Source organism: Liolophura sinensis, chromosome 7 (assembly GCF_032854445.1).
Source record: "Liolophura sinensis isolate JHLJ2023 chromosome 7, CUHK_Ljap_v2, whole genome shotgun sequence".
Taxonomy (NCBI): domain Eukaryota; kingdom Metazoa; phylum Mollusca; class Polyplacophora; order Chitonida; family Chitonidae; genus Liolophura; species Liolophura sinensis.
The window spans coordinates 44,081,990-44,109,372 of NC_088301.1; the positions used below are offsets into that span (position 1 = coordinate 44,081,990).

The 27,383-nt window shown below is 36.3% G+C and overlaps 1 protein-coding gene across 3 annotated transcripts; it reads left to right on the forward strand.

Moving 5' to 3' along the window:
- Positions 1-9: 9 nt before the first annotated feature.
- LOC135471829 (ubiquitin carboxyl-terminal hydrolase 15-like) lies at positions 10-27,069 on the forward strand. Of its 3 annotated transcripts, none has more exons than XM_064751207.1 (23): positions 10-100; positions 5,943-6,070; positions 10,428-10,537; positions 11,078-11,222; positions 13,556-13,701; positions 14,012-14,067; positions 14,285-14,335; positions 14,888-15,053; positions 15,329-15,502; positions 16,036-16,194; positions 16,539-16,763; positions 17,970-18,053; positions 19,015-19,109; positions 19,981-20,052; positions 20,565-20,693; positions 21,362-21,432; positions 22,066-22,299; positions 22,921-22,991; positions 23,176-23,294; positions 23,748-23,897; positions 24,506-24,609; positions 24,930-25,018; positions 25,368-27,069. In XM_064751207.1, exons 1-23 carry the CDS (start codon positions 12-14, stop codon positions 25,524-25,526), a joined length of 2,826 nt encoding a protein of 941 aa, XP_064607277.1. In that variant the 5' UTR covers positions 10-11; the 3' UTR covers positions 25,527-27,069. The 3 variants fall into 3 exon arrangements, with proteins under 3 accessions (XP_064607277.1, XP_064607279.1, XP_064607278.1); XM_064751209.1 differs by having other exon boundaries at positions 22,069-22,299; XM_064751208.1 differs by lacking the exon at positions 11,078-11,222 and adding an exon at positions 11,602-11,746.
- The last annotated feature ends 314 nt before the right edge of the window (positions 27,070-27,383 follow it).

A 27,383-nucleotide genomic window follows, 5' to 3' on the forward strand; every position in this document is an offset into this window, starting at 1 on the left:
CTCTACCGAAAATGGCGGAAGGAGGACCTCCCGATAGCGAAACACAGAAGACAGAAATTGGAAATTTGATTAAAATACCACTGAAAAAAGGAGATACATGGTAAGTCTTAGTTCAACATAAAGGTAACACGTTTGATTTTTGTGTTGGAACGTCGCTAGTTTAATACGACAGGCCATAATATTCTGAGATTGAAATGAATGACCTCATCAGGATTTGACTTGTTACTTTCATACCTCTCAAAATAGACAGACGAACATCACATCGTGTTATTTGCTATGTCACTGTACTTTAGAGTTTAGTATAGTTAGTTTTTTAGGAAATTTAGTTGGGTTTAACTTTTAAATGCTAATTACCATTGTATGTGTGTGTCTGAAAACCTGTTTTGTAACAGCCAATGTTGTTCCAATTTTAGTAGGGCCATTCTGTAATCCCAGTGTAACTTTGTACTTCATAATGGAATAAGGTAGGCCTATGTTGTATGGACGTGACAGCAGTAATCGGTTGTTTACCACTGGATCGACCACTGTAAAGAAGAACAAGCTATGGTAAATAGATTTCACATTCCTCTATATTTTTGATGATTTTTTCTGGCGCAAACTGTATATCCTAGTCTAAACTTAGAACTTACAGCAAGTATTGTAATAAGCCTAACGGCATGCTGAGTTCTAGTAAGAAGTTACTTTGTCAGAAGCTCTGACCATAAAAACTACAAAATTCCACCAGGGTTATTACAGTATCAGCTGTAAGCTCAAACCCGAAAATTTGGATCGAGATTTTCCATTCAAAACATCCTTTTAAGTGCTTTGCATGCACCAGCAATGTATTAAAGGAGAAGAAAACTTAAATATCAAGTACCATTGAAAGAGCATGCATTTCCTCGCAGGTGCATGCCATAAAAAAAATTCTGATATGTACCTCAAGTTAATAAATTATAAATAAAGGCGGGCCAAAATCCGCTGTGGGCGACTCCATTTTGCCTAAGAACTAGTCTTGTTAGGAGGAGAATAGCCGCCGCAAACAGCCGAAGTACATTTCCGGTAAGACTCTTCTTCCCACAAGGTAGCAAAGAGTACAGTTCGTTTTCCCCTTTACGATCTGGAAACCGGAATGTTGGATGTAGGTTCTGAGTTTACACGAACAAGCCGGCAGTTTTAACGACTCTAATTGACTGAGAGGTAACACACCCGCAGCATAAATTACAGGGTGTTACAGATGGAGGACGCAATTGACTCAGCGATTTATACCAGCTTTGCCAATTTCAGGTTTTACATGTATGGTGAGGAAAAATCACAAAATTATGCAGTAGGCACCACCAGACAGAAAAAAATGTGATCTTTTCAGCTTATAGTGTCATTGTTTTAAGTTTTCTTCTCCTCTAATCCAGGCTATCAATACTTTACAAGAGTGAAAGCCAAGACTAATACCATATACCATAGCTACGATATCCAAAAGGAAAGGAAATCATGCGCAAGTTAAGACAGGAAAGAAAAGTAGATTATGCTATTAATGTCAAGCGTTTTATTGTGTGACAAAATATCTAGGTTAATTCTGAATGGTGACAAACAGTGTCATTTAACTTGTCTCTGGAAATAGACTGACAGACTTACAAGGTGTCCCAGTGTCCTTTTTCTGACCATTTATCCTTTATCTTAGTTTTAGTCTTGAAAAGGGTTTATTCTATAAATCATTCATAAAGCATGCTGTTTGTATGCATAATATATACATAGATAAATGTGAATAATTGAAAATTCATTTTGAGTTTGTTTTTCCTAAAATTGGTGTTTATTATTTATAAAAGTATTTACTAGTTTATACTGCTTTATGAAGGACCTTCAGTGTTTATCAGTTAATAATTTAATAAACAGTAGTCTGTATATTTCATAAATAAACACAAAGAATAAATATATTGGAATATCTTTTCATTGGATTAAAACTGTTCACAGTGGTTCATCGGTATGAATTTCATTTTATATAACAGGAACTAGTATTGCATTGAAGAAAAAAATAGGCATTGCCTAAAGATTGCACAAAATGCAAACATACAAGCAACAAGGCCTGCACATAATAGTTCAAGAATGTCTTGTTCATGTTAAAGCCTATTACAAGTATGTACATTGTATATCAGAATAGAGGAATTAAGTATGTGGGATTCTGACATCAAAAGAAGTGATAAATATTCTGTACACGGACATAAAAATTGATGCATTGGCACTTGCAGCTGTCAGACACTCAAAAGTTGTGCAAGAAATTCCATTTTACGTCTTTTATTTGTTTTCCCAACAGAAACATACACTATTAAATGACCATTAAATGACTATTTACATTAAGTAAGGTTTCTTAATCATTTGTTTGTGTACTTATGAAAGGATGGAGTGTTTTTCAACTTTTTGTTGTAGAAATTTAGGTATCGGAATTGTTTGTCTTACCCAAAATGATTGTCAAAATATTAGAAATGATCAGTCAAATTTATTCTTAGTTCGTATTAAGCTTGACTGGAGTGATCTGTGTACCACTATCTTGAATTTTGTAATTATTTAAAATCTTAAAGAATGCAATAAGATTAAGATTGTTTAATGACCCATATGGCATCCAAATGAGATAACTACTCTGGTCATTATTGGTTATGGCTCTAAAATGTGAAGAAATTTTGGTTGTGAGAAATAGTTAATTTATTTTTAACATTAAGGTAAGAAGCTTATTTTAAGTTTTTAGGGCATCAGTTTACATTGAAGCTTTATTGGTGACTGTTTGATATGATTAAATATGTCATGGGGGGCCTCTGTGGCCGTGGGGTTTAGCACACCACTGTGGAGCAGTGATCCAGGAGCATCTCACCATTGCGATCATTGTGAGATCAAGCCGAGGTCATCCTGGCTTCCTCCAGCCGTAGGTGGGAAGGCCTTCCAGCAGCCTGCAGATGGTCATGGGTTTCCTTCTGGCTTTGCCCCGTTTCCTCCCACCATATGCTCGCCGCCGTCCTATCAAATAAATAAGTGAACAAATAAATAAATATCACAGTTTATGTGTCGAATTCTTAGGGTAGTAAAGTTTCAGCTGTGGATTGTGGGTGGGTTAAAGCATCATTTTAGAAATAACAAATATTACATCTTTTTAGATATCAGTGTAATAATGTCACAACATTAAATTATTTAGCGGGCAGTGATTTTAAGAAACAGGAAATTCTTGCAGTAAGGTCACATCCCACATTAATCAGCTGTACAAGTTTCCCTTAAATTCATTTTTCTGAATATTATGCTAAAATATTGCATCTTAATAGGTTACAGTAGTAAAGTATCATTCAAGGAATGAAGGAACTGCATTTTCCACTGGCTTATCTTTTATGTTTATGACACATCCTGAAGTGAGAGTTCATTGTTCGTGCAAGGTGTTGGGGATGGTTGGGTGGCTATTTATAGACAAATAATGTCCCCCAACCAGAATGAAACTGGATTTCTATGTGCTTACATGGCTAGTGTTGCGCACATGCAAACAGGTTTTGTGAGACCGAGATAGTGAAAGGAAGTCACCATTGTGTATGCTGAAAGACAGCAGACGCTGTAACAACTGTGGATTAAAAAACATGATTAACTTAAATTGTGAAGCAGAGATTTTTTTTTCATTACCCCTCCCCCCCACTTTTTGTTTTGTTTTTTTCTCCCTTAGTTTATCACATTATTAGACTTTTCCTTTTTTGGAAAATGAAACAGTTTATCTTAAGCCAGCTTGTGTACATCAGTTATTTTCCATGGATATTTCTGTATCTGCTATTCAGCTCATTGCTGTCCTGTACTCATGATTCACCATGTGGATACAATTTTTCAAACCTTGTCATAGAACTGGTTACAATCTAATTAACCCACATTGATACTTATGTTTGTACTAGGGAATAGAAAGGAGTCTTTGGAGTTTTTTGACCAATGTTTTGACCTGAATTCATTTAATAATACGCTCAAATGTTTAACTGGTGGTGTGCAAAAACCTCTGAGCTTCAGACTTGTACATATTTATATAATCCATGTGAATTATGCATGCAGTAATGTTTTTAAAACACTTCTCAGTGGTAAACTAAATGCTTTTTCTAAGGATCAGATTATTGTGAAATTTTAATGTAAATAAAAGATTTGTAATGGTAACTTAGGATGATGAAATAGTACTGGGTAATCTCAAGTGTTGTGACAGTGCAATGTACACAGTTATTATCACAATATAGTCATGATTATAATTTCCCTTCTATAGGTTTATCATATAATTAATGAGGCTGGCAGTGTTCAGGATTATCCCCGACCTACATATATCTTCTGGTGTTTACAGTGTGCAGGAAAACATTGTACTCCATGTTTATGGACTTTGTTTCAAGTTGAACTATAACAAACTTATACCAGGTGTATACATTCATTGTATAGTTCATTTGAACACTTTAAATATTTAATTGAAATGTGGAACACATCACAAGAAAAAAATCTACATTATTTGAAATTGAAACATTACTTTATAATATTCTATTTATTTCATGTATTTATATTTGAGGATGGGATTTTGTGTATCTGAATGTATTAAGTGAATTTACCGGTAGACATGCACAGATTTATGTGTGATTTTTCAAGGTGATATGTTAATTGTGCGTTGCCTAGAAAGGCGCAAGTTTACTAATCAGGTGTTGGGACTTCATAATACTAAGCTCAGATTGTAATGTCATGAAACAAAATGTTCTGTTTTGATGTCTTGACGTGAGTTTGAAATATCATCATTGTAATAATAAAGTGGGATCAGTCTGAAATAGCATTTACATTTGTACATATGTATGTATTGACAATATCATAATTTTATGTAATTGAACTAGGTGAGCAATTTTTTTAGCTGTAGGGTTACATGAACACTATAGGTTACAGTTATACCAATCTGTTGAGTGGGTATACCACTTGATATTTCGTTTAAAAAAAGTAATATTTTCACATGCCTGAAAGGCGTGAAAATATTCATTTTCGAGACGGACGCTGTGCAGCTGAAACAGACGTCCTGTTTTATATAAGAAGAGCACAAGACATGGCCTGGGATATGGAGAGAGCTGAGAGGAAAAACTTGCCTTATGTGAACTGCTACATAGTAATTTTCAATTCAGTTTGCAAGGGTTTCAGAATGATATTCCGAGAAGTTTTTCCACATGTTGTTGTTGTTAGCTGCTGAATAATTAAAATTCTGTTGAAAGTGAAGGCAAGGAAAGACATTGACACTGGTAAGACATCAACCAGAACCTGCCTCCTTCGGTATACAGAAAAAATATAACACTTGAGGCTGTATTTCTTGCCTGTTCGGCAAATGCAGTAACTTTATATAATATCCTCTGAGGATTGACCAGTCAGAAGCTTAGAATTTTCCCAGAATTGTGACAAAGACTTGTATATAGTGTGACGTTGTACGACATGGCGCCATGCCATGTGAAGTGAGATGGTTAAAGTCGTGTGAACTTGTATCATGACATCATCTCTCTGAGATCAGATTGGAATGTCATGAAACAGGGGCCTCCGTGGCTCAGTCGGTTAGTGCGCTAGCGCAGCGTAATGACCCAGGAGCCTCTCACCAATGCGGACGCTGTGAGTTCAAGTCCAGCTCATGCTGGCTTCCTCTCCGGCCGTAAGTGGGAAGGTCTTTCAGCAACTTGCGGATGGTCGTGGGTTTCCCCCGGGCTGTGCCCGGTTTCCACCCACCATAATGCTGGCCGCCGTCGTATAAGTGAAATATTCTTGAGTACGGCGTAAAACACCAATCAAATAAATAAATAAATAAATGAAAGAGTATGTTTCTTTTTTTTTTATTTCATGGCATTTGGGTGTGAAATATCATAATGTTGGTAACAAATCTAACATCATGTGAAATAACACCATTATCACCTTTGTATATACACATTTCAACTTTACACAGGTAATCAATTCTATTTTTATAGGTACTTAATTGACACACGTTGGTTCAAGCAGTGGAAGAAGTATGTTGGATATGACTCATGGGATTTGCATAATGTTGGAGAAGAAACCTACAATCCAGGGCCTATTGATAACTCCAATTTATTTCAAGGTAAGCCACATTAGAAATTACAGTTATCACAATCTTGACAACTTACAAAATACATTTAACCATTTGGCATGACATATTGTCAGGAGAGTTGTATATTTCTTTTATGTATCAGTATTTGTTAGTACCACAGTAACATTTATGATGTAATACCAATGATGAAACAAGGGTATGTGTTTTTCTGAGACAAATGTTCAGCAGTAATACTTAAGTTTTTGTGGTAGACAAAAGCAGAACCATTATCACATTGCGGAGTATCTGGCATGGTTGGTATCAGGTGAACTGTCACATGGGGTGTGGGGGGGGGGGGGGGGGAGGGGGGCAGATATTAACTGAATAACTATTGGTTAGTGTTCTCTGCTAAAAAAGAAAAATAGCAGATCAGCTGATGTATAGAGACATTCTCCACTAGTCTTGGCATAAAACTACACTGCTGGTGAGTATTTAATACATATCAAATATGTGTTAGCGGAAATTAGACACAGAAAAAGCATATAGCCAGAATAAGGCGGTAGTAAGGTGCCTTCCTTTTTCTTGCCTTTGTTAAATGGTTCTTAAATTTCCTGTTGTCTTGAGGGATGTGATACATATGTGATAAATGAATAAATACATTGAATACCTTTCAGAATTATTGATATGAAAAGCATTAGATTTAACTACTTATACATGTAACATAAGATGGATATCAATTGTAAGAAAATTCTGGAGTATGAAAAGAGAATCAAAGCTGAGTTTTGATTCAGTGATGTTACAAGTTCAAACATTAGTAGTTAGTAAAGGCACAAAATTATTAATGGTTTCATCCGAGCTTTGGCTGGATTCTACCACCCATTAACCTGATTTTCATCATATGTAAATGAGCGTTTTATTCAAGAGTTAACATTATACAAATAAATAAAATGATTTAAGTCTAGTATGATATATTTCTCACATTAATGCTTGTAAACAAAAGGTATATTTATTATCAACAAAAAGCTTATTTGTGTTGCAACATGTACTTCCCCAAAAAAGCTGTGCGGTTGTATTTTTATTACCATGTGTATGCCATCTGTCTTCTATTCTTTGACTGAAACATTTTTGTTGCGGTGCTGGATGTAGGGATTTGCTCCATCCGACATATTGTCCAGATATCATATTTCCACAACCTTTTCACAAGGAGCCGTGACCGGTTCAGCTTGCTGCGTGACGTCACAACTCTACATTTTCCCAACACATACGAACATAGAAGCCCATGCCGCGAGTAGGGTGACTAATTTGTTTTCATACCACTTATCACTTAGCAGCAGACCACGCGATGGGTGGTGTGGGCAAGGGCAATGCCGTAGGGTTATAGACTTGCGGCAGAGGCTTGTATAAATCTAACTGGTGTCATGCAAAGCGGTATGACTAAACTTAAAAACTGCACAGCTATCCAATTAAGTACACAAATTGATGAAATTCCCGAAAATTCCCACCATGATGTGCCGTAAATCAATCGGTAGTTAAGTATGATAACAGCTGTTGGATGATATTGAGCACCTCAATCAAGGATTCCAAATCCGTAAATCTAGGTCAGTCTGTCTATTCCAACGTCTGTCTAGCAGTAGTAAACTTGCTAACCCCTCCAAGAAATACAATAATTGACTTTATTTGTTGCTTGAGATCTCATTGCAACAGCTTCCTCTCATTACTGAATCTGAACGCGTGGAATCGACGGTCATACTAAAAACATATGATTTCATTACCCGTGACTGACAAGATGACCAGTGGTGTGGCAGGTCTCAAATGGCTTCTGTTTCAAGGTCATGTGTGTGTACCGAAAGACAAGAGAATTTTTTCACAGATGTATATCAAACATATTTGTGGTATTTTATGCAGCACTCCAGAATATTTCACTCATACGACAGCGACCAGCATTATGGTTTGAAGATTTTTTAAAATGGCGATCATAAACTCAGTGCACACAGATTTAATAAAGTGTTCGCTTTTGTGACACTGGATGCCCATTAATAGCTTCATATTGCAACAGTTTTAAATATTGCTGAAAGCCTATCACCATTCCTCATCACATTTTCTGGAACTCACAGACCCTGTGCCAAATTGTCTTACAGGTAACTGACAGCTTACAGAATTCAACATTGAGCAATCAGATGAACTTATTTTCATTGACCTGCCCCTTGGAAAAAAGATTGATTGTGAAATGTCCCTACAAATTTAGACTAGACGACCAGGAGTTCAAAAATTTATATGATGATTACAACTTTTAATTATGGGTTTGAGTTAGATATCCCCATGTTGAACTATGATTTATACTAGTGAAACTCTCAATTGACATGCAAATAACACATTTATTGCGATCCCAGTTTAGACTTTTTCCTGATTCCATTCTCCCGCCTTCTGCCCAGCAAGTCGCTCTCCCCTCGCGGAGTTACAGAAGTCCTAGCACTATCAACAGACGCGCGACTGTTCACAGTGAGTTAACGACCCATATATATCCTGCTAAAGATCACCCATCACCACACCATTCTCTTGTTGTTGAGGATTACATGACGACAAGGATTGACTGTTTGACACCCTTGAATTTAGGGCTACAGTGCTGGCAAGTTTCGTTAAAATTCTTAGTTTGAGTTAATACGTAGTTAGGTATTATCAGCTCAGCATAACATGTAATGTGACATCAACCTCACATTTAACTGTAACTATAAACGGTACAGTATGGTCTGACAACTCTATAACAGTGTTGGTGTTGAATAATTTATTTATATTCGTTCATAATCGGAAGTGAATTACACCACTTGAGTTTCAGTTTAGCCTGTTGTCTATACCTTCGGAGGCACTGTTTTGGTTAGGTGAATCATATACTACATGTATTTATTCATCTTGCTGGCTCGCTGTCATATGACTGAAAAATTGTTGAGTACGACATTAAACCCCAAGCACTAACTCACTCATCTTGATGACCGTTCAGTGATATGTCACCGCTGTTGTATATTCACGCTGTGTGAACAAGGAATAAATGTCCAGAACTTCAGATATATGCTAGTGTGAATTTTGGATGATCAACACAAAAATGTCTTGCTGGCCAGCCACCGACAGCCATCTTGTACTCCCACATACAGATGCAGGCATGAGAATACGATTACTGTTATATTGAGATATGAACACAGCAACCACCTGTTGTCTGTAATAGTTTTGGACGTGATACTTCTTTTTAAATAATATAAAGAGTATAAGTGTTTGTCATTTACTTCAAAGTATAGTCACGTACACACCGCTCTCCTGGCTGACTGACAGGTGTTGTTGTTGTATAGGGTCTCTCAGCATGAGAGGTTATACATGCCAGGCCTCCTGCAGTGTGCGGTGTGTGTCTTAGGGAAACAGGATTACCCCCAAAAAGTAAATTCAGTCCCAACTTCTTCGTAAGTTTCACTGAACCCTACTTGCGAAAAGGTTGCAGAAATCATCGCGTGCCTTCCAAAGTGGAAAGTGGTATGATGTCAATGAGGAAGGATAGGATTCGTCTTCAGAGATTTGTGTGACACAGAGTGGCAACTGTGGTCTCCTTTGCTTCTAGACTTTAAAGAGCTTCCTCATTACCAGAGCCTTGTGTTTTACATAAATGATATGAGGAGAGACAATCCAGATTGTTTACCTTAATTGTAACCAATATGAGCGTGGGATGAGTGCATCTTTTGCAAGTTCTGGAGGATTGTGTGCAAATAAAACTTGTGTTGCTTTCACTTTTGACTGATGTTATGTCACATCAACCACCCCTGACATCTTTTTAACCTCAGATTATCATGTCATGGTATATTACTGTTATACTCTCAGTCTGAAATGCTAGATGTTGTTATAGCAAAATTGCCTTTAGATGAGGCCATTATGTTTGTTTGCCTGAGCGTTGAATGTAATGTGAGGAATATTTTCATGTCACACCAAGCTAATTGTACAGGAACTACCGAAGATTTTGCTTTTAGGGACAGTTCAGTTAATGGTCTTGTAAGTCATAAAGCTTACTGAAGCATGCGTCAGTTTTGCTCTTAAAGGCTTGTACAGTTCTAATAATTCATAGTTTCACTAGAAACTGGGTTGGCTCTTTAAATTTTTTTTCCAGGCAGTAATTCTGAGATTTCTCATTGATGTAATACCACTTTGCAAGTTAAGAGTGTAGTGATTACCTTCAAGTTTGGAAAGTGTATGACATCAGTGAAAAGACTAATAGAATTTGTTTTCAGATATGAGAGTATAATATCTTTAATTCTAGCTGTCGTAATAGCTCACACTTGTCACACTTACAGTTCACTATAATGCAGTTGTCAATGGTCCATTTGGAAGCTCAAGAAGAAACGAAACTCAAATATACATGTTTTTAAAATTTTAGATGAGGGGTGTCAGCTGAAGGAGCACCTGATTGATGAGCTGGACTATGTCCTGGTGCCAACTGAGGCATGGAACAAGCTTGTTTCTTGGTATGGGATGGTTGACAAACAGGTACAGTTTTAATATGTCAGTGTTATTTTTTGATTTGATTTGGTTAACACAATAATTAAAAATTATTTGCTTCAAGTGAGATTTATGAGCGAAGGAAACCAGAGTGCTTTGAACCAAAAACTAATGGAGCCAGACTTTTGTAGCCTATGGGTGCAAGACAAGTGGTGTTCAGTGAACATTTCAGGGTGCAAAGTCTGTTAACCATTGATTATATTGACCTATGAAAATTTAACAATATTACAATGTCTGATAGTCAATTTTTACCAAGTCTTAGTCAGCTATGAAAATTTCGTATTATTACCAAGTCTATTAATCATTGTTACCAAGACTCAACTATGAAAATTTGACATTGTTACCAAATCATCATCGATCTTCATAAACAAATCGACTATCCGTATGTATGTCGATTTTGTTAACAAATGACTTTTGATAACAAATGAGAACACTGTAAAGATGGATAATACGTGTAAATTTACATCATATATGTGATCAGTCCCATTTATCATAGCTTCAGTTTGGTGATAATCTTTGTCATTTTAGGAGCCGATTTCCCGTAGTGTGATAGAACAGGGAATGTTTGTGAAACATTGTAAAGTGGAGGTCTACCTGATGGACCTGAAACTCTGCCAGAACTCTGATCTGGAGAAATTGACCACCAAAGAATTTAGTCGCTCCTCTACTATAGGTATACATTTGCTTCCAGTGTAGGATTTGACATCTGCTTCTGTAGCATGCATGTTGCCTGGAAGGTTGCCGTAGCGTGTATTAAAATGTGAGGTTGTGATGACGAAAGTTCATACTTATTTGAGTTTAGCATCCTTTACTGCAAGCAGCAAAATCCAAGTGCTAAAAAGTTTGAAAACGTACTCAAATTGTCTGTTCTTTATAATGGTTTCAAATGTCATCAAAATTAAACAACCAACATGCTGAGTCAACGTGACTGTTCTGAACACTTTCACTTGTATAAAACTTTCGTCACCTAGCCTTCCATTTTGATTGTTAGGATTTGCAAACTTTAGCGTATATGTATTGCTAGCCAGTGATGCATGTTCACCTGATTGCAGGAGGCTGTGTGTAGACAGGCGATAGAGGATGGAATGTACTACAAGCAGCTAAAGATTGAAGTTTACCCATGGGAGTTTAGCCTTTGCCAGGTCTCTGACTTGGATACAATGGTCACCCAGCACTTTAGTAGGGCAGCATCAATAGGTACCATGGGAATAAAACTTTTCAAATTTCTTTTATTCTTGTTACAGTTTGGCTTGGCTCGGCTTACATTTAATACATTCGCTATTATCATACCTCTTGTGTACTTTGTGTTTAGTGCATTACCCTTTGCTTTTCATTAATCTGAAGTTACTCTTTGTAATTCACTTTTTAAGCTTACAAGTGCTCATGCTCTTTGTTTTAGCCCATGTTCAAGCTAAAAGATTGTAAAATGTTAATAGCAGTGATATTATATTATTGACTTAGAGCTTACTTTAAGACCATGAAGAGATTGAGTGACTTGGTATCATACATAAACCCCTCAACTCTCCAAACACTAAAAACTGGTTATTGCACATATTTTACAGACACTAAATTTATCAGTTAAATTGCAGTTCTGAAGAGAATGTTGCTAGATGTTTATTAAGCAAAGAGCAGCACACTTGAAAAACTCAAAAATGCATGTGGCAAGAAGCTGCATGGACAAGGTATGACATGGGTTTGGAAGCCCAGTAAGTAGCCCAGTTCACAAGTGGTCACATTAAATGTGGTACGACATACTGTTCAAAATAAATGTCAAATTTACTTTTCCAGATTTGCAACTTATGTAATATCAGCAAAATTAACAGAGATGCAAGTTGTGCTGCACATTTGACTCTGCCCTATTGTTGTTATAGCTGTAAGAAATAACAAGGTTATCATCAGTCATGAGTGGTGACTTGTTACATATAAACTACATAGTTTTTATATGCTTTTTTAATATTCAGAAATACCTGTATGATACAAATGCACCAGAGTATACATTTGTATTTACTGTAGAACCAGTTCTATGCCATGCAAATATCCTAAGCAATTATTCATACAAATGATATACCAAAGAGTCAAGAAGCTTAAAGGTGAACTGCAAAGGTTAATTAGAATAAATACATGGTGATGGTTTTGTTACATTTTTCTGTTAATTTTTGAAAAGCAAATGCAATTGTAGCTGTTTATTTTTGACTGGCCACAAATAATCCTCAGTAATGTGAACAGTTTATATATCACTCAAAACATGACGGCTTATTCCCCTTGGATTTACTCAGCTGCCTCCGCAGGACATAAGAAAAATTGGTTAACTCTTCACCATTACAAGGAGCTTGTTTAAGTCACTGTCAATCCTATCTCTTAACATGGGCCATTCATTTAGCAAAGGTCATGAATACAAGACGTAGCCGGCCTATTGCGAATGTAGACTTGTTTTAAACATGAACAATGGGAGTTAGAGAAAAGAAAGAGACATGAGCAATGAACACTTGTGGTGCAGTGTTGTATTGGACAAGTGTAATCATTAATATGAAGAGTTTATAATGAATTAAATTAAAAAAACAAAGAAAATAGAAAACAAGTCTGTTCACTTTCCAAGTTTGGTGGCTAGCTGTCTCGAATGGTAATGATGTACCTCAGTTAAAATATATAACCTTCGATTTTGATACATTTAGGCACTAACTATGAGAGTTCCTTCTATTTATTGTTTACCCTCAGCCTCCTGCACATAGGTCATAGTTAAATTACTACCTCATAAGATTGTTAATGATAAATCTTGCTATATATATGAATGTAAAACACATGTATATTCAGGAGAAATTTTATTTTTAATTTATTTTAAAGTGTAATAAAAATTTGATTGATGATGTGTTCTAATTTGATTTATATGTAGAAATACTAAAACATTCATAACTTGTCTGAAGGTCTGAATTTGCTTTAAGATTTCCGTTGTCTGTAGATCATTTCCACCTGCTCACGCTGAAAAAAAAATTTTTTCCATTCAAATAGATGATTTAGAAAAAGCCATGAGAAAATTGTTTGAAATTCCGAATGAAAAAGAGGTGCGGCTGTGGAACCGTTACATGAGTAATACCTATGAACACCTGAGTAAACCAGATAACACGTTACAGGATGCAGGACTCTACCAGGGACAGGTAAGAATTGAATGATTGTAGCATAAGCTTCAAGTATACAGTAGTCTAGCAGGTGCTTGAGATGGAGAGATCAGTTGTGATTAATTTGTAACCATTTTGTAAGATGTGACAGCATACAGAAATTACACAGGACTTCAATATAACCTGTCTTTCCAACTCAGTTTGAACTAAGTGAGAAGACAGTTCATTGTAGTAAGACAGATTCAGAAATGCTTTGGATAAAGCGGCTGTGACCATGGTTTTATTATTGAATATCATGATAGAAATAATGTTGCCATTTAGTAAGCTGCACTTATACCATGCATTGTAGGTAATTGTCATTGAACCGAAGAATGAAGATGGTACATGGCCTAGACAGGCTAAAAGGTAACATCTTATTACTTTTCTGAATCAGTTTGAAAAATAGATTTGTTAGTATATATAATGATGTATTTTTTTAGCTAAGCTTTGTGAGTGTTTTGGGATTTCATTTGTGTTCTTTGTCAGATATTTATTATTCAAAATTGTCACGTAAATGCGCTCTTTGCTGTACACTTTAATAATTTGCCGATCTGTTCATTTGTTTCTTTTATGTTGCTTTCAGCACAAACTCCTACAACTCCGGGACATCAAGTATAGACCGGAGTAGCACTAGGTAATGCCTTGAAGTTGCTACCATAGTCTGATTTGGTTATTATGCGGAGTAGTGAGTCTGTGATGTGTTTTTAAGATGTTGTTTTAGGTATGCGTTAAGTGACATTTATTACAAATGTTCAGCGTGACCTAGTGGTTAGCATGCTAGTGCATCATATTGACTCAAGACCTCTCACCAGTACAGTCAATGTACTTTCAAACCTAGCTGACTTTCTCTCAGGTCTTGGAAAAATATGCCAAAAAACCTGTGAATAGTCATGGGTTTCCCCTGCATTCTGTCAGGTTTCCTCCCACCATAATACTGGTCGCCATAGTATAAATGAAAAATATTCTTGGGTAAGGCATACAGAACTAATAAATAAATCAAATGATCAGAATCTACAATTGATACAAATAATCTTGGATACATGGACAGATTAGGACTGCAGATGGAATATAACTGGTTGTGCTAATTTGTTTTTAGAATGATTTAAAGGGCAATGTTGGCGCTGACATTGACATCTTTGTACAATAGCAATATCAAATTCTGACTTGATTTACCTTTTCTTTTCAGGTCAAATTATAACTCTGGTTCTTATGAGTCTGGGTCCTCATATGGCAGTAGTTACAACAGCAGCTTTTACGGAGGAAGCTACGACCCAGGGCGAGGGAATTCTGCACCCGGTCTCTGTGGCCTCGCTAATTTAGGAAACACGTGTTTTATGAATTCTGCCATTCAGGTAAGTTCTGTTTTTAGTGTGGATATAATCTGGTAATTTTATATGTACAGGCATTTTAATAACTTACAAGAGTAATTAACATACATTGTTGTTACTTGCCTTTATCAAGTAATTTCTAATTAAAAGGCTTTGTGTTGTGACTTAATTTATGATTGTTGGAATATTCCTTATATGGTCATCAGCTGCAATTCACATGTATGCTTCTATTTGGTAGGGTTGTGATTCTTACTAAAGATATGTCTTTAAATTATATCTTGTATCTTGTTTTCTTACAGTGTTTAAGTAATGTAGGTAATTTGACCCAATACATGGTTGAAGACCGGTGGAAAAATGAACTCAATGAGGACAACCCTCTAGGTATGAAAGGAGAAATAGCACGATCATATGCAGACCTTGTGCGACAAATTTGGTCAGGGAATTACAGCTACACAGTGCCAAGAAACTTCAAGGTAAAATTTGCTTAGTGCCACCAAGTGGATATCAGTTTACACTCTTGTCCACCATAAAACCTAGAGCATATTAGTTTTTACCTCACCTGTACAAAGTACAGGCTTAGCTGATGTCATACCTTCAGCATGTGATAACATGGAGAACAATGTTAAACAAAATGTTTAAGGTGGTATAAAAGGTACTGCAGATATTGAGATCAGGGTTTGCACACAGGTAGAGCACAGTAACAAGATGGGGATATTCCATCGTTCATTCGGTGTGAACATTAAATACCATTAATTACTGAATTCCTGACATAGTTTATAACTTTAAAAATATTCGGAAAAATAAAATAGTTGTTGTGGTTGTTATTTAGATGGTGGGTGGGAAATTAATAGTAGTTCCGATTGTCGGTCTTTAATACAGTTATCAGTGTAATTATTGACCATGTATGTCTTTGTTTATCCACCTCAACCATTCATGGTAAGCTAATAGTACAACATGCATGCTATTTCTTCCTCTACCTTATTCCTACCTTGATTTTCTGATGTAGGTTGCTGTGGGTAAATTTGCACCTCAGTTCTCAGGCTACCAGCAGCAAGACTCCCAGGAGTTGATGGCATTCCTTCTGGATGGCCTTCATGAGGACCTCAACAGAATCCATAAAAAACCTTATATAGAACAAAAAGACGCAAATGGCCGACAAGATAAGGTACGTATATCAAAAAGTTCATTTTTGTATAAGTGTGCCTTGTTTTTAGAAAGAAGAACTTTGGAAATCAGGTGAACCAGATAGGATTTTAACTAAAGATTGCATCATTATCTTTACAGGGTAGGTATGCCATCACTTTGCAATATTGTTTTGTTCATTAGTAATTTCTTATATCTGTTGACATTAAACTATTTCAACTGAATTAAGTCATGTATGTAAATCATAAACAGCTTTTTTGTACATCACAAACAAAGTTATATTTATTCATTTTAAGCATTCGTGGGTTGGAATCAGTTTCATTGTTGAAAATGTGTCATCTGACAAATACCGTCATTTTGTTTCAGGAGGTTGCTAATGAGGCCTGGGAAAATTACCAGAAAAGGAACGATTCTGTTATTGTGGATACATTCCACGGACTTTTAAAATCAACACTTGTGTGTCCAGAGTGTGCTAAAGTGTCAGTGACCTTTGACCCCTTTTGTTATCTGTCTTTACCATTACCTATTAAAAAAGAACGCCCACTGGAAGTGTTTCTTGTTCCTTTGGATCCCATGAGCAAAACAATACAGGTAGGTGATTGTGTTGTGTCTCGAAATAATTTGTTAGTGTGGACTACAATTACTATGGTTGCAGCTGGTTTATTGCCTGTAAATCATTTATATCTCAAACAGGGACAGATTAACCACTTGATTTGCCACTGCACCTGAGTCAAACATTGAGAATTTGGAATAATTTGATAGATACATTTCACAGTTGAGGTTGACTTAATGCATGTCATATGGTATGCATATCTGTATACATATTGCATTGATTAAGATCCAGTATTAAAGGGAGAATGTGTCATTAATCTATGGACGTTAAACCCCAAGCATACATACATGAACTTAATACGATTTGAAAAAGGTGGAAAGGTACTCTGTAGTACGAGCTGATGCCACCTTTTAAGGTTAACCCTTTGATACAATGAGTATATTTACGTAAATCTGCTGTAAATAAGCTGTTTGAAAATAGGTGAAATTTCATAGACTTTTTGATGATAAATAAAAATAGCCATTGAAAGGTACTAACTTGTACATTTTCGTATATTTAAATCCACTGAACATGTATTCGTAGAATAAATTTGAATTAAAATATCAGATTTACCTTATTAAAAAATCAAAAAGATTTGTAGACAACTTTAGGATAAGCTTAAGCTATAAATTTATAGGTTACTATGCAGTTTCATTTCATTTAGAAACAGTAGAGTGTCTTTGTTAATTAGGTTGAAGATAATAAAGGTTGTGCCAAATTTCAAACCAAGTGGGAGACATCGAGCTTGTCTTAAGAATGAAAATGGGTGGATTTGTCCATGTTTTTTCCTGGATTGAGATTCAACTTATGGGGTTAGGCAAAGCATTGGTCATTACATTGATGTGTACGGGCTGGGGTATCAATTGTCAGTCATGGTGTGCCAGTGAAGCAGCACCAAACATATCAGTATTAGGACTGGTGTACCACCATGAGAACTTGTTTTGATGTGACAGATTTTATATACATTAGGAATACTTTCATAATGGAAAATGTTATGCAGAACATTACTATAAAAACCTTAATCAGACCAGTAAATTGAAAAACAAGGATGTTGAGCCACAGCCGTCAGAAATAAGCTTGTCACTTCATATTATGAATCCAAGCAGAATTATTGTTTACTTGTATCTAGTTAGGAACGGTGAATGGTGGTGAGAATTGGAATGGGGCTTTTTCATGTTTGCTTATCTCTACATTTTCTGTTTCAGTATAAGTTAACCGTTCCCAAATTGGGTAACATAGCTGACCTGTGTGCAGCCCTTTCCAAGCAGACAGGAATCTCTCCAGAAAAGGTAAAAAGTTTTTGGTTCACTTGTAAACTATGTCATAACCTTAATCCATTTTTAGCTCGCCTTACAAAGTAAGGAGGGGGATCAGATGCTGTCCAGGTTGGTAAAAGTTTTTGGCCAGTCATAGGGTTGCAATGGACACCCAAGGCACCCAGATATCCAATCATCAGTTGCGATTAAAGATCAAGAAAATCTTTTACCTCATAGCTCAACATTTTCTCAGTTATTCACAGGTTGCAGTTTCCTCCCATAGTAAATGGATTGCCAAATGTAGTTTGCAATTGGCATATTAAAGACCTCTGTGTTAAAGTTGTGCACTAACTCCCAACGGTGTCCTTTACCATCACAATCAACCCCGTAGCATCTGACGTCACTGCTCTGCAAGCCTCATGCATACCATAAACAGTTATAGCTGTGACAGTATAATAATTTTGGTCTTTCTTGTTGATTTAATGGCAAGATCTTAGCACTGTATAATTTGAGGGTAATTTCAGAGTGTGTATGACAGTGTCAATGATTCTATGTTTTTTTGGTTTAGAGGTCAGTATTTGAATGTATCACATGACTTGAACATTATGCAGTTTTACAAACTGCTCAATCAGACGAGCTATTGGTATTCTCTGAATGACTTATTATTTGATTTTTGTTAACTTAATGCACCCATTTAACTTCCAAAACACAGGAAGTGGTGTTTTCTTGAACAACAGTGTCTCGTACAGCATCTGATCTCTGACAACTTCTGATTGAGAACAACACACACATATACCAAAACTGTAAATTCTGTTAAAAAGGCCTCCAAAAAGTCTATATGTTAGATGTACATGTATCTGTTTTAAAAACAGATAAATTTATTGTATACCCAGCCTAAGTTTGACTCCTAGCGTGTTTGTTTTTTAGCTACATTTTTATCAGTACATTTAATCAGTTCACAGCTCACGACCTACTTGTGTTCTTTGTTTTCCAGATGGTGGTTACAGATGTATACAACCACAAATTCCACAAGGTGTTTGGTATGGATGAACCACTCAGCCACATCATGGACAGAGATGACATTTTCATGTGAGTAGTGTGACCTAATGGATTGTACCTTGTGACCAACTGCTGCTAAAGGGTATTGTCATCATCAGGCCTGTCTGTTTATCCATCTGTTCAAGTAAATATTATACGTTTTAATGTAGGTGAAAAAAATAATTGTGGACTTTTTTAACCTCTTGTTGAACATAATGCCAGTCAGAAATGATTGTTGTCTGACTATATAATACTGATTTTTCTGCTCTAAATGACGTAATCTTCTTATAAATTCTGGTGAAAAACATCTCCAAAACTAGGGGCCAATTTCCATGAAATTTTGTACTTGAATTCATTGATGGGTCTCGGCTACCTGAAAACATGATTAACTGTTGACAGTTAATTTCAAAAGCTACATGTAAGAAGCCAAATTAAATGTAACCTTATACTTGGTCTGTCTGTTTTGTCCTCTATACCAGATCAGTTTGCGATGAGTTCATTTGACCTTCTAGCCAACTTCATCGGGTCGAAATTCATAATTGGTTGGTTTCTGTGAAAGATTGCAGTGACTACTGTGATCAACACCATAGCTAAATAGTTTTGATTATTGCATCTTCACATGATTTAGTCTCATTATTAGCTTTTAGTATTAAACATCTGTATTAATTAACTTGATTATCCCTAGTGCAGTCTTTGTTGAGAAGGATCTGAAATAGAGACCTCCTCACTTCCAGATTCAAAGCCACAGCTGGCCAGATGCAAATTTATGAATGACTGTGTTTATAGTGTTATAAAATCTGATACACAATCCAAGGTGTAATGCAGTTTGGGATTTTTGGTTTCAGGATTTATACCTTTTCCCAGACAAGCCTTGGTTGAAGGGTACTCCTGTGTTCACATGGTGTTCTCTATTATGTTGTAGTTATGAAGTTCCAGTGTCAAGCTATCAGGATCCAGAAACACTTATTTTACCTGTCTACATGAAAGAAAGAAAGTAAGGGGACTTTTTTATACCTCTTCTTGTAAATGCTCACATTATTTTTATTCTTTGCGTTGCTATTGTAGATCTTAATTTTTTTTTAGGGTCTTACGTTAGACGGTCTGCCAGAAACCTGTGCATGATCAGGTGTTTCCTTTGGTTTCTGCCTATTTTCCACCCACCATAATGCTGGCCACTCGTATAAGTTAAATATTTTTGAGTATGAAACCCTAAAAATATAACTTTTGATCTTAAAAATCTTAAAAGGATATTTGTTCAAAGTATCTTATTAATGTGTAAGATTAAGTCTTTGGTAATGTTACTGTGTAAATCTTTCTGTGTTAATGATGTACAGGTATTTTGGTATCATTGAAAGCCATCATTGTATGAACTCTTCTCAACTTCTAGATTCAGGATGAAGGAAAAGTTTACTTTTTTGAAAAGTTCACATCCTATTTCTACAGGTGGCTTCCTTCTTGTGAACAGAAGAGGCTATTAGTCATTTTGTTTACTTTCATATCTTGCAGGCAAAAGGGAGGTTTCTCTAATCACTACACCTCTCCGAGTACGTTGTTTGGACAGCCACTTCTTGTTCCTGTGCCAAGGAAAGAATGCACCTATGACAAACTCTACACACTTATACTTAACAAAATGAGGTGGGTTGACCAAGTTTGCTTCTGGGTTCGTGGAAAAAAACTCATAGGATGTTTTATTTACGATTATAACCATTTCTGAATAGCCCCTGTCCTTTTGAATTAAAAGCTTTGTTGCTAGGAAGACTTTGCGTAGTAGTAATGGGATGCATCAGTGTGGTGTGTTTTTATATTACCATACAAAGAAATACTGTATGGAAATGCCGGTTTTAAGCAGTTCAGGTAATTGCCCGTTCACATCGGTTTAGTAATTACATCATCCTGACCTCTACATAGTTAGAGATAAACTCGCTGAAACCCTGAAACTGGCTTAAAGGGACCTCGCTAGCTGGGGCAGATAAACCAGATTAAGTGCCCCCACTTTGCTTTCACACAGGCGATGTCAAACTGGCTCAAAGCCATTTTGCAAGTTAAGTAGCTTAATTTTGCCTGTGTGAATGGGCATATGATATGCACACTTTTGCAAGAAAGTCTGGAAGATACCATTTAGAACTTGACAATTTGCCACCAGTTATATCTCTTACATTGACAGAACACCCAGAAATCATTTTGAATGATGAAAGTTGCATTGTTCACATAAATTTGAGTGTTGTAGCCCAATTTTTAATTCAACATGAGGTTTTACTTGTTATTGTTGCTGCCAGTGACAGGATAACACTGTTTGTTTTCAGGCGTTATGTCACACCACCAGAACCATCAGAGGAATGGTGGGCAGAGGAACAGGAAGCCATGGTGAATGGAGGTGAGTTATAAACAATCTCAGATACATAAATCCTTAAGCACCTGTTTTCAGTTGATTCATTGATTCAATAAAATCATTGAAATAAATAATAAAAAAGATAAATTATTCTATTACTAGAACTGCATATTGGAGATTTGGGACACTTTTTTTCTCGAGCATTCTTTTGGGGCGTATGCATTGAGTGGTGTAACATTAGCATTTTTCAAGGATAAAGAAATTCATCTGCGTAGCTTATTCTATCACAGCGAAATATATACTACAGACAGTTTGAAAATTGACCACTTGGTGTCATCAAATAGACTGAAGCATTATGGTTGTCCTTTATGTTTGAAAATTGCATGCAGGTGAAGAACCTACCGTGTAAACAGCTATAAATAAGCATAGGTTGAATGCCACCATTCTTGAAAGGAAGACAGTTGGTAGAAAGTCTTTCAAATGTTAAGCCAGGATTATAGCCTAAGGCAAGACTCTTTCTAATATACTGTAATAATTGAACTTGTTCAGGCCATTGGTGGCGGGCATCAGCGATATCATACGTCAAACTGCAAGTGTATTCATGGATGTCATTTGTATGATTGTACTCTTGCCACAGTATAAGCCTCTATGGGTGTTTTTTATGGCTTGTTTCTTTAGCAGATATGGAGGTTAATGGTGATGACGATAGTGAAGAGACTCAACAACTGGATGCTAGCTCCTCCTCTTCCATGCAAACTGCCTCCTCATCCACAAATACACGAGAGCAGAAAATGATGCAGGATGAAAGCGTTGACACAAAACATCGCCTTTTCACTTTGAGTGTCATCAACTCGTATGGCAGTGCCGAGTTCCACCGTCTTCAGGATGATGATAAACCCTTAAATCTGACCAGTAAGTTTCTGGTATTGTTGACCAACCTTTATCTGTTGTAGCCCCCACCCCCCAGTCCCATCACTCCATTAAGTAGTCTGTGTCTTTACTTGTAAAGTGAAAACTGTAGACGTAGTACTACCCAAATCCTTTCACTAGCCTTCTACAAAGAGAAGCCAATCTTGTAGCTTGTGGATGACAATACCAGCACAGGTGCTTAACTGCATTTATATGTGGTAATGTTTTTCAGATAGGTAAATGTCACTGTTTAGTGAGTTATAAGATTTACATGTACCCATTGTTGATCACTATTCTCCAATAAGAAAACTTAGAGCACTGCTTTGTTTTTTGACCAAAGGTGTATAAATTTTGCTTCTTTCTTTGAAACGGTAAACCGGTAAAACCTTGCAGTATAACTGTGTATGGAATTTTTTTAACCTTTCTTTGAAATTTCTTGGAAGCAAGTTCAGTAGCTGGGCCAGTTTTTCAGTAGCAGTAGAAACTCCTGTGTGATACTGTAAGAGCACAACTTTATTTGCGAAATACACTTCATCCTGAAAGTATTTATGATGAAATCTACTATAGAAAAGATGAAATATTCGGCCTAATGCAGAAATGTAATATTTTTGTCTTTCTTCACAGACCGCTCTTACATTGCCATTGATTGGCATACCAGAGCCAAGGAGAAATTTTACTGTGAGAAATCAGCTGAGGTTTGTTCATATTCCTTCTTTTTCAGTTACTGTATAAAGAAAGCAGATTTAACTAGTACAATCCAAGGAAATCCATTGTTCGTTTATGGAGGTGGTTTTCAGTAAATTATTTCTATATCAAGAAGTCAGAAGAAGTCATAAAAATTAAGGTTGATTTTAAGGCATTTTGTGTCTATTGCTACAGGATTTTGAGATGCACGAGTCCGTTAAACAGAAGAATCCCCAAAAGAAACAAGTGATACAGCTGGATGACTGCTTAAAACTTTTCACAACTAAGGAAAAGCTTGGAGAAAATGACCCTTGGTGAGGATACATTAAAAAATGCTATATAATTAATCTAGTAGAACACCTGTTGAATTCAGCTAGAATGTTGGATAAGTGTCTTGCAGTATTTTGATATAGTAGTTAAGAGGGAGGTAGATACAAGAGATAATAGAACATAATGTTGGCTGTCCTTGTATAATTGAAATATTTTTAAGTATGGGATAAAACACTAATCAAATGAATAAAGATAATTACCGCATGTGAAGGGGCAACCACATTTGATATTTGAACCAAAGGATCTTTAAGACCATATCCTTTAGTTTGGTTTTGTGGTAGAAGCACAGGCTACAGTCGAAAGTGTCCTCATTTCAAACCTTAACATGGTTGATGTGTCACACCAAAATACTCATCCTGTAGAAACAAGACAGCATAATGTGTATCAAAAGTGGAGAAAGTCACCAAAAGTGAAAAAATTACATTGGAATTTTCCAGGTATTGTCCTCAGTGCAAGAAGCACCAACAGGCCACAAAGAAATTTGACATCTGGTCTTTGCCGAACATCCTGGTGATTCACTTGAAGAGATTCTCTTACAACAAGTACTGGAGGGACAAAATTGATGCTCTCGTGGAATTCCCTGCTCGGTAAGTACACTGTTGTGATATAATTTTGTTTCTCCTTTTCCAGAAAATGTTGAACAGTTACTTGTAGTAATTGAGAATTGAAAAAAGTGACCTGTATGTACAGTATTTGTGTATCTTGGATAATGTGTCCTACTAGTTGACTGAACTAGTGGGTTACACCTACGCGAAAATTATGTGCTATGTCAGTGACTTGTTAATATTGTTCCCTGAGTGAACACATCACTGAATTAATGATTGCTGATAAAAAGCTAAAATATCACCATGATGGGGGTTTTAATTGTTTTTGTGCACTAATGTTGTGTTTGGTTCACATATGCTGGGAGCCTCCATGGCTGAGGGGGTTAGTACACCATGACCCAGGAGCCTCCCACCAAAGCTGTCACTGTGAGTTCAAGTCAAGCTCATGCTGGCTTCCTCTCCGGCTGTACGTGGGAAGGTTTGTCAGCAACCAGCGGATGGTTGTCTGTTTCCCTCTGGCTCTGCCCAGTTTTCTCCCACTGTAATGCTGGTCACCATCGTTTAAGTGAAATATTCTTGACTTCAGTGTAAAACACCAATTAAATAAATAGATAAATCGTACATGCTGCTTTGTTCTTTTTTCCCCCCAGTGGCCTTTCTCTTAAGAAGTACATACTGAACCATGAGCACAGTCCAGCCATCTATGATTTAATTGCCGTGTCCAATCACTATGGTGGCATGGGTGGAGGACACTGTGAGTTTTTGTAATGCCTTGACTTTTGTATAAAACTATTACTGATTGTCCTGCATTATAAATTTGTGACCAGGTCATCTTATGTGATTTGTTATTAAAATTATGCTGTATGGTTTCATGATGTCTCATTTCCAGAACTCTGTATCAAGTGATATTGTCATGCTCACATCTCTGTATCTTCATTCATTGGTGGAAATAATATCAATACATTGTGGAAATTTATTTGCTCGTGAATAATTCTGATTGGTCATCATCAAAGTTTTTGTGGTGCCTGGCCCTGAAGTGTCTTTATGTCATCTTTAATGTATTTCTGCCTGTAGACACTGCCTATGGAAAGAACAAGGATGACGGAGAATGGTATTACTACGATGATTCCACAGTTACCCATTCCTCCGAAGAAAATGTGGTGGTAGGTTTTCCTCTTTGATAAAACTTCCATACATTAAAGGGATAGATTATGCATTCAACAATGTATCAAAGAATGGTAAACATCAGCTGTTGCTTCCATACCGTGTGTTCTCATATTTCACAAAATTGCTTCTTTTTTCTAGTTTGCCTTTTCATTGCTTTGTTTTCCTGCATTCTCCACCTCCAAAATGATGGAGTGTATTAACATGAAACTGTGTCTGTGTCTGTGGTGTGGGGTTTAAAGTTAATGGGCAGGTATTGCTTGTATGTATGTGGTCATGGTCATCACAGACTGTAAAGATTTAAACTGAATCGTAGTTTTGATCTCCAATTATCCTTGACTTTTTCAGACAAAAGCAGCATACGTGTTGGTGTACCAGAAGAGAGACCGATCCAGTGCCGCGCCCACCATCAGTCGTCCAACAGCAGCTGCTGCTGCAGGTGCCCCCACAGATGCCGGTAGTACCAATGGGACAGAGGGCAGTAGTGACGAAATGGAAACAAACTGACCAACATGTGCATAGTATAGACTGATCTTTCTGGAAGGTTTCTGTGTGTGTGTCGTGGCCCACTTCAGATAGCTTGACATTATTTATAATCTTTACCGGACACAAGAAGAACAATTGGGATTGAACCATTCCCATGTCCCCCTATTTTTGTTTTTTTCATCTCATCAAAGTGGACTCACTTTGACGTGTTCAAACCTGGAATGTGAAACCAACATGATGGGTGTTTTGCCGAAAGGGTGGTAAAATTGTGGCACAAGTGATACAAACTGGCCCAGCAGTGTGATTCAGTTTACATTGTATATTCTCATTTAGTACCCAGCTCTTATAAAGTTGATGTGTACATAATCTGTTAGAAATAATTTTCAGTGTTAGTGATATTGTTGTTGTTATTATTATTAATTATCATTATTATATCAGGGACCGTCTTATACAATTCCTAGCATGGACATGGGTTATGGGTATAGATACTAATGTCCACAGTGCATGCAGTGATGATGGGTCCCTCATGATAGTTGGCTAACTATTTCTTTCTACATAATGCTGTCAACTGGGGTCAAACAAATGTTGTCTTTTACCTGCACTGTGTGAAGAATGCGACTCTGTGTTATTTGATTGTAGATGGACACTCTCCAGTATGGTGTTCAGATTTTCTTACGCTCTTAACTTGAAAGGAAAAATACAGACAACCCTTTAAGTTATCATCTGAAATGCCTGAGAATTGTCAGTGTGTATAAATGTGTAAGTTATTTTTGGAAGCATGGGATGTCCTGAGTTGCCTAGCATGTTTTCAAAATGTTGTCTAATAGTGAGCTATTTGTTGGATGTTTGTGGAAAACTGTGGAATGTTTTGGAGGTTCTCTTTTCAGTTTTGAGGCATAAAAATTTTCACAGAACATTGCTACTTTATTTGACGATATGTAAGTTATTTTTTTAAATGTGTGATGTCTTGTTCGACTGCATAAAGTAAGACAGATTTTCAAGGTTGAAATGCATGAAAACTTAAATTTGAAAAAAGTAGCTTGTGTTAAAATGATAATGGTTTAAAATGTGTGTGGAAATTTGTTTTTGATTACTTCAGGCTGTGTGGGTTAAAAAATATTCGTGTATGGGCTACACTTCAAAGAAGCAGTTCATTAGTATTCAATATTAGTCTTTATTTTTTTGTCTTTTAGGTCTAAATTTCTGTTTGCCCCAACAGGTTTGCATTTCTGCAGCAACATGAATCTTCAGTGTGTTAAAGCTTATAAGCTGTTGCTGTGTTTCTTTTTTTATCTTTGTGATTATCAGTAGTTATCACTTTACTCATCATTTGTACTTCAACATCAAACTCTTCAATAATCTGCTTTTTCTGGTATTTTCCATATATAAGAATAAAGTCTTAAATACATGTGCAGGTTAATAAAACTTTGCTTATTATTTTGTATGGTTTTTCGGTGTATTGTCAGTTTGCAGTTACATTCAGACGTACTGTTATTTACTGTGGTGTAGCCTATGCCAATAAAGACAAGAACCTATTCATGGTTTTAATTTATATTTACAAATATATGCATGTTTTGGTCTTGTTTATAAGTTATCTCCCCTTATATCTTGCTGACGTGATTGTTAGTGGCGAGTGTGAAGTTCTTTATTAAACTTCTTGTATAACATCTACATATATAAATTTCACTTCTAAGCATATGGTTTCAAGACTGCCATAATAATTGCCTAGATTAATGTGATGTCCAAAGTGATCAGTGATTGTGTGTTAATGCTTACTGGACTTTTCCCAATCACACAAAAAACACCTATTACATAACTCTACAAATGAGTGTAGAGGAAAGGTTGCTTTTTCACGATGCTGTGATTTAAGAATTCTTT